Below are 6,505 nucleotides of genomic sequence, written 5' to 3' on the forward strand. Positions count from 1 at the left end.
CGAACTTCATGTTGATGAGCACGGTAAAGGTCCTATTCCCATATCGACTGGATGCAACTGCAAAAGAAGAGTTTTTTGATTGGATAACACACAGTGTTAAATTTCCAGACGGTTATGCATCAAGTTTGCGTAATTGTGTTGACAAAAGTGAAGGGAAGTTTACTGGCTTGAAGAGCCATGATTGTCATGTAATGATGCAGCGCCTCCTTCCTTTTGCGTTTTCCGCACTATTGCCACGAAATGTCCACGAAGCAATCGCAGGTACTTTAAAATTTAACATTGTTAAATTAATTGTCATATTATTTTTTAATTCTTATATATATATATATGCTTATGGAATTTGTTTTTTTCGTGTATGTAGGGATAAGTGCTTTCTTCCGTGATTTATGCTCGAGATCACTCACATCAGATGGTATTCGCAATTTGGAAGTTAAAATACCGGTGATCCTTTGCAACCTCGAGAAGATATTTCCTCCATCATTTTTTGATGTTATGGAGCATCTTGCTATTCATCTTGCGAGAGAAGCGGCACTCGGTGGTCCCGTGCAGTACAGGTGGATGTATTTGTACGAACGGTTTATGTTTCATCTGAAGAAGAAGGTCAAGAATTTAAGCAAGGTGGAGGGATCAATAGTGTCTCAGTGCATCAATGAGGAAACCTCAAACTTTGCTGAATACTACTTTCCATCAGAAGTTCGAACAAAAAGTCGAAGACCTGCACGGCATGATGATAGAGGTGAAAGGGCAACTTATTATGTTTATGTGCCAAACATGTTTACACAAATTGGACGACATAGTGGAAAGTCAACGGACCGGATACTTACAGTGGCTGAGCATGCTCATTTGCACACATATTTGCTTACAAACTGCGAAGACATTCTTGAATATGAGAGGTACATAGATTTAAAACTATGAATTATTTGCAATATTTTTGACACATATCTAACATTTTGTGTTTTTTACAGTATTTACTTGGCAGAGATGCGCTTAAAGTACCCGGATGCGACCGAAGAACAACTCGAACAACTCAAGCAAAACAACTTTGCAACATGGCTTTCTGATTATGTAAGTGTCTACTCAGTAATTAGTGGTAACTAATCATTTTACTTATTATCTTTTAATGAAAGAAAACATTTTTTTTGTTTTTATAGGTAAGCCATTGTTTAGCTACTGGGCACCCACCTAAAGATTGGTTACGTGAGATAGTTTGTGGTCCAAAGTTTGTTGCGAAGTCATATCCGAGATATTGCACTCGAGGATATGCATTCAGAGTTCTTAAGGAAAATACTGTAAGGAGAACAGTTGATTGTGGGGTTTCTTCGTCATCCGGAGACGATGTGTACTACGGTAACGTACGCGAGATTTTGGAAATTCAGTACCCGGGAATGATTGGCATGAGATGTATTGTCTTCAACTGTGAGTGGTACGACAACGTTGTTGGTCGCGGAGTAAGCACTGACGCATTCGGTGTTACATCTGTACATTCGCGACGACGACTGGATTTTTACGATCCATTCATTCTTGCTTCACAAGCTGACCAGGTATGTATGTTGAAATATATTTTCCATCGGAAGTAATCATATATAATTACTTCGACTTATATAATTTATAATTTTTCAGGTTTGCTATATTCGTTATCCGCGGATTAGGCAAAGGAACGATCCTTGGATCGTTGTCATGTCAATAAATCCCAGAAGCCGAGTACAAGGAGTATTTGATCCACTACAACAACAATTAACCGAAGAGGACGGCGAGATTGGAGAGTTTGACGAAGACGATTCAGATTCATCATGTTCATCATCAGATAATTCCTCAGATGCAGAGTAGATACTCTTTTATGAATGTATATGCAAATTACTTTTAAACATTGTAGATTTCTTCTAAAAACAAATTATGGGTTTGAAACGTTGTATACTTTAAAATTAAAAAAATAAATTAGATTTGTTGATTTAAAAATCTAACGGTTTTGATTGATTGATTATATAGGGTTTTGATTGAATGGTTATATATATGTCATGTTCAAAGTTTTAAAACTGTGAGAATACAATGGTGAGATTTGTAAAACAAAAATCAAACTGAAACTCTAAATTGATAATGTCCGTCGGTATTCCGTCGGTATTTACCAACGTATTTCCGACGAACCCTTAGAATTTGAGGGTTTTGTCGGAAATGCGTCGGTATTTAAATACCGATGGAATACCGACGAACCCCTCAAATTCTAGGGATTCGTCGGTATTCCGTCGGTATTTACCGACGCATTTCCGACAAAACCCTCAAATTCTAAGGGTTCGTCGGAAATGCGTCGGTAAATACCGACGGAATACCGACGGACATTATCAATTTAGAGTTTCGGTTTCTTACAGGTATGTTTTTTTTACAGTTGTATTAAATATCATATATAACATCAGACAACAAATCTACCCATTGTATTCTCACAGTTTTAAAACTTTGAACATGACATATATATAATCATTCAATCAAAACCGTTCGAACAACATCATACACTTTTAAGTTGGCTTGTGCCAGTTCTCAGAAGTTGTAACACTCAAATAAATTTATAACATTTTTTGAGAATGTTTTATGATTATATAACATAATATATCGGTTTTAGAAAGTCGTATAACAAATATAAATAATTTCGACACCCTGTGTAAACTCTAAACCGTAATCCGTCGGTATCTCGTCGGAATATTCCGACAAATAACCAACGGAATTAACTATACCGACGAAGAACAGACGGAAATGGTCGTCGGTATTTAGAAAATTACCCAGGTGAAGCTGTACCGCGCAAAGTTTCTGCGAACCGCCAATATTAAAAAACCGACGGATTTCCGACGGGTATATTAAATACCGACGGAAAAAACCCGTCGGTAATCCGTCAGTTTGTTAAATGAATACATAAGAGAAAATCTCTTCTTTTTCCTCATTTCTTCCCCTTTTTTCTCTCTCTCCGCCCAACCCCTCCTCCTCCCTCGCGATTTCCGGCGATTCCCTCCTCCTCCCTCGCGATTTCCGGCTAAATCCCCCAAATTCGACCTCCTCTTTCACCCAGTCATGTAAGATTTTCAATTCCTTTAACTTTGCTCATGGGATTTTAAAGGTTACAATGTTAGTTTTAAGGTTTATGTGATTTTGAGATTGATTAGGGATTTGGAAGTTAGTTTAGGGCCGGGATTGAAGTTTTGATTTAGGATTTGTGTGATTGAAGTTATAGATTTTGAAGTTATTGAAGTTATAAAGTTTTTTTCTAATAAAATGTTTTTAATTATATAAAAATCGTTTTTATTTATAAAAAATTAGCATATGGTATAAAAAATATTTTTTTCATTATAAAAATTCGTTAAATAAATTATAAAACACATTTTAATTATTATAAAAATATTTTAATTATAAAACGTTTCTAAATAATAAAAAAGCTTACTAATGTTTTTTTTGTAGGGATGAACCACCTCCTCTTATACTTAGACGTCGTTCTCGCCGAGGTACTTCTTCAGTCACTCAGAGTACTCAGAGTACGTCACCCGCTAGTAGCCCAGTTGCAGCTACCACTCCTCCAGCAGCCCCCACCCCTCTAGCAGCCCGCACCCCCCCCCCTTTGTAGCTTCCGGCCCTTCTCAAAGTTCAAGAGGAGGAGGATTGCCTACTACGATGACTGTTGCGGAGTTAGTTAGGCAACCTGGCCGAGAATCGCTTCAGCGCCTTGCTCCAAATTATCTTATTGTCCCAAACACCACTTGGTAAGTATTTGTTTTAAAAGGTTCTTTCATTTTATATTCATCTTTTACATTTAATTGTGTTTGGTTTTATTTCGTAGGTTTGATTTGTCTGGCAATGGTATCACCAACAGCCTTCTTAGGATGGAGTACACGATGCTAAAGCGTGGTTATCCAACTTTCTATGACATGCCTGACGAAGATCAAGAACTTTGGTTTCGGCAATTTGCGGTATACGTTGTCAATTTTTAATATTATAAAAAAAATTCTACAATTGTAACTTTCTAAAAAAATATTTGTATTTATTTTGCAGCAAGAGTTCACTTGGGAATCAGGGATTACAGAACAAGTGAAAATTGTTTTCCGCCGCAAAGCAGCTTCGCACTACACCAAGCGGATCAATGAGTGGAAGCAAAAATTCGATGTTGGCGAGGTCCCGAAGCACATCAACCCAGACGTTTGGTGGGATTTGTGTGCTCATTGGACGAAAGATGAGACAAAGTCTTTGTCGACAATCAACTCGCAAAATCGGTGTAGCGGGCGTGACGGGAAAGGGATGTTTGTCCACAACTTAGGGGCAACAAGTTTACAGACCCGAGCACTTCAGCTAGTAAGTTTCTAATCTGATTTTCTTATTCATTTTTAAATATGTGATACTAAATATATTGTTTTTAGATGAAGGAAAATGGTGGAGTTCCCGTAGATGATTTTACCCTGATGAAGAACGCCTATACCAACAAGAAGACTGGGGAGATTCAGGATGGACTTATTAAGGGCGTAATCCAGGTCGTGGAAAATCGAAAAGTGGATCTCCTCGCGACTCAAGCTTCTATGTGTGAAGAAGGCGATTCTGCATCTTCCAACTCCTTAACCGTAGAGCAACTCAACAACCTTGTTCTCGAGGTACATTCTAATTTCTTTTTGCTATGTATGTGTGATATGTGTGTGTGCGTGCGTATGTGTGTGATATGTATTTGTTATTTCTCATTCAGGCTGTTCCAAAGAAAAAGGGCCGTTATGTTGGATTGGCTCGTTCGACCGGAGGGGCTTCTTCTTCTTCTTCAGCTCACTATCCACTCGTTGATGAGCTTATGGAGCAGATTAAGACCAAGGATACGGAGATTGAGTTTCTGAAGAAGGACAATGCTGAAATCCGGGTTGAGCTGCAGCAAAACCGAACGACTATGGAGGAAAACAATGTTCTCACCCAGACCTTGTTGCAGAAGTTTAGGACCCGATTCGGTGAAGACTTTTAGTTGTTTTTTAATTTTCAAAAACTTTTTATAACTTTAATGTATAATAATGTTGAATTTATATATCTATAATGTTTTTAAATTCTAAATTATCAATTTTTTCCTGAAATTAAATTAAGAATTATAAAAAAAAATTTCTTTAATTAAAAAAGGAATACCGACGGATAGAGTTATCCGTCGGAATTTCTACATTTTTCCGACGAATAAGATCCATCGGTATTTTCATGAAATTCCGACGGAATAAAGTCGTCGGTTTTATTTTCAGTTACCGACGGACTTTTTTCGTCGGTATTTTCTGAATATTCCGATGAACACCCTTTGTCGGTATTTTCTGAAATTTCCGACGAATTCTCTTCGTCGGTATTCTCTATAAATACCGACGGATATGCAGCGTCGGAAATTTTAGAAAAACACCGACGGAATACGTTCGTCGGTATTTACCGACAAATTTCCGACGAATATCAGTATACCGACGAGATGATACCGACGGACATTTTTCGTCGGTATTCTATCGGTATGTGGCTTTCCCGAAGAGATTATGACGGATTTGTCCATCGGTATCGCGCAGTTTTCTTGTAGTGAAATAGGAATGGTAATGCGAACATGTATCATACTACACAATATGATAGTAGAAAATGAACGCAATGGATACACTCAGTATGATACATCAGAGTTTGAAGAAGGAGCCTCGAGTAGAAGTTCACAGGTGGATATGTCATTTTCTCCCACGACTTCAAATCTCCGTACTATGCTTGACATACGGCGGCGTGTTCGTGACCCGCACATACATGCACAATTGAAATATGATTTGATTCAAAATATTTGGAACAAGTTTGGTAATGATGAAGATGTTTAGTTATTGTATGTTTACATTTAGTCTTTCAATAAATGAAAAAATTTATTTAATATTAAATAAAATTTTAATATTTCAAAGATTCAAATAAAAAAAAAAAAATTCTAAGGACTCCATTTCGGATAACACCATTGGACCTACATTAATGCTTAGAGTCCTTAACTATTTAAAAAAAATATATATATATATATATTATTTTAATGCTAAGGATTCCAATGGTGATAACACCATTGGAGTTGCTCTAAGATTCTCATTACCGAGCAGAGTCTTTGTACCGTAGGGGTATTATTGGATTACCGAACATGTTGTAACAAGCTTTATCATATTTACATATTGAACTTGGTGTCTTTTTTAGTTTTATACCATCACCCTACTTGTTCTTTTGAATCACTCCTAAAACCCTAGAAACCGTCGGCCACGGAAGTCATGTGTACAACGGCTTTGTTGACTTTGCCTCCATGACTATTTGTCCATCGAGATGCAACTGAAGTGCTCTAGTTTCAGGATTTTTTGGTTTTGAATTTAAACATGTATGTTTCTTCAAAGGTGGAATAGTTGATAGAAACTAGGATATTTCTATAACGCTTTAATCTAGTAAACCTGTTAGCTATAGACAAGTGAGAGTAGTAACATCGAAGGCTGTGATTCGGTAGCTTATTGGGAAAGCATCTCAATCATTTGTTTCA

General features: G+C 37.0%; 3 protein-coding genes across 3 annotated transcripts; all 3 read left to right on the plus strand.

The window, feature by feature from the left end:
* LOC125584393 lies at nt 1–1,948 on the plus strand. The gene is made up of 5 exons (XM_048752808.1): nt 1–261; nt 362–893; nt 966–1,065; nt 1,152–1,541; nt 1,621–1,948. The coding sequence occupies exons 1-5, from the start codon at nt 9–11 to the stop codon at nt 1,825–1,827; spliced, it is 1,482 nt and encodes a 493-aa protein (XP_048608765.1). The 5' UTR covers nt 1–8; the 3' UTR covers nt 1,828–1,948.
* Nucleotides 1,949–2,278: 330 nt separating this feature from the next.
* On the plus strand, nt 2,279–5,947 carry LOC125584394. The gene is made up of 2 exons (XM_048752810.1): nt 2,279–4,616; nt 4,706–5,947. The coding sequence occupies exons 1-2, from the start codon at nt 4,389–4,391 to the stop codon at nt 4,967–4,969; spliced, it is 492 nt and encodes a 163-aa protein (XP_048608767.1). The 5' UTR covers nt 2,279–4,388; the 3' UTR covers nt 4,970–5,947.
* Nucleotides 3,649–4,335, plus strand: LOC125582952. The gene is made up of 3 exons (XM_048749427.1): nt 3,649–3,737; nt 3,815–3,944; nt 4,027–4,335. Exons 1-3 carry the CDS (start codon nt 3,649–3,651, stop codon nt 4,333–4,335), a joined length of 528 nt encoding a protein of 175 aa, XP_048605384.1.
* Nucleotides 5,948–6,505: the final 558 nt, after the last annotated feature.

The sequence above is a fragment of the Brassica napus genome, chromosome C3 (assembly GCF_020379485.1).
Source record: "Brassica napus cultivar Da-Ae chromosome C3, Da-Ae, whole genome shotgun sequence".
Classification (NCBI taxonomy): Eukaryota; Viridiplantae; Streptophyta; class Magnoliopsida; order Brassicales; family Brassicaceae; genus Brassica; species Brassica napus.

What these genes read in the sequence shown, in the direction of transcription:
- LOC125584393 (XM_048752808.1), top strand. Translation starts at nt 9, where the DNA reads ATGTTGATGAGCACGGTAAAGGTCCTATTCCCATATCGACTGGATGCA. An exon ending in GACATTCTTGAATATGAGAG is followed by an intron (nt 894 to 965) that starts GTACATAGATTT and finishes TGTTTTTTACAG; the next exon opens with TATTTACTTGGCAGAGATGC. An exon ending in CAACATGGCTTTCTGATTAT is followed by an intron (nt 1,066 to 1,151) that starts GTAAGTGTCTAC and finishes TTGTTTTTATAG; the next exon opens with GTAAGCCATTGTTTAGCTAC.
- LOC125582952 (XM_048749427.1), top strand. Translation starts at nt 3,649, where the DNA reads ATGACTGTTGCGGAGTTAGTTAGGCAACCTGGCCGAGAATCGCTTCAG. An exon ending in ATTGTCCCAAACACCACTTG is followed by an intron (nt 3,738 to 3,814) that starts GTAAGTATTTGT and finishes TTTATTTCGTAG; the next exon opens with GTTTGATTTGTCTGGCAATG. An exon ending in TTTGGTTTCGGCAATTTGCG is followed by an intron (nt 3,945 to 4,026) that starts GTATACGTTGTC and finishes TTTATTTTGCAG; the next exon opens with CAAGAGTTCACTTGGGAATC.
- LOC125584394 (XM_048752810.1), top strand. Translation starts at nt 4,389, where the DNA reads ATGAAGGAAAATGGTGGAGTTCCCGTAGATGATTTTACCCTGATGAAG. An exon ending in TCAACAACCTTGTTCTCGAG is followed by an intron (nt 4,617 to 4,705) that starts GTACATTCTAAT and finishes TTTCTCATTCAG; the next exon opens with GCTGTTCCAAAGAAAAAGGG.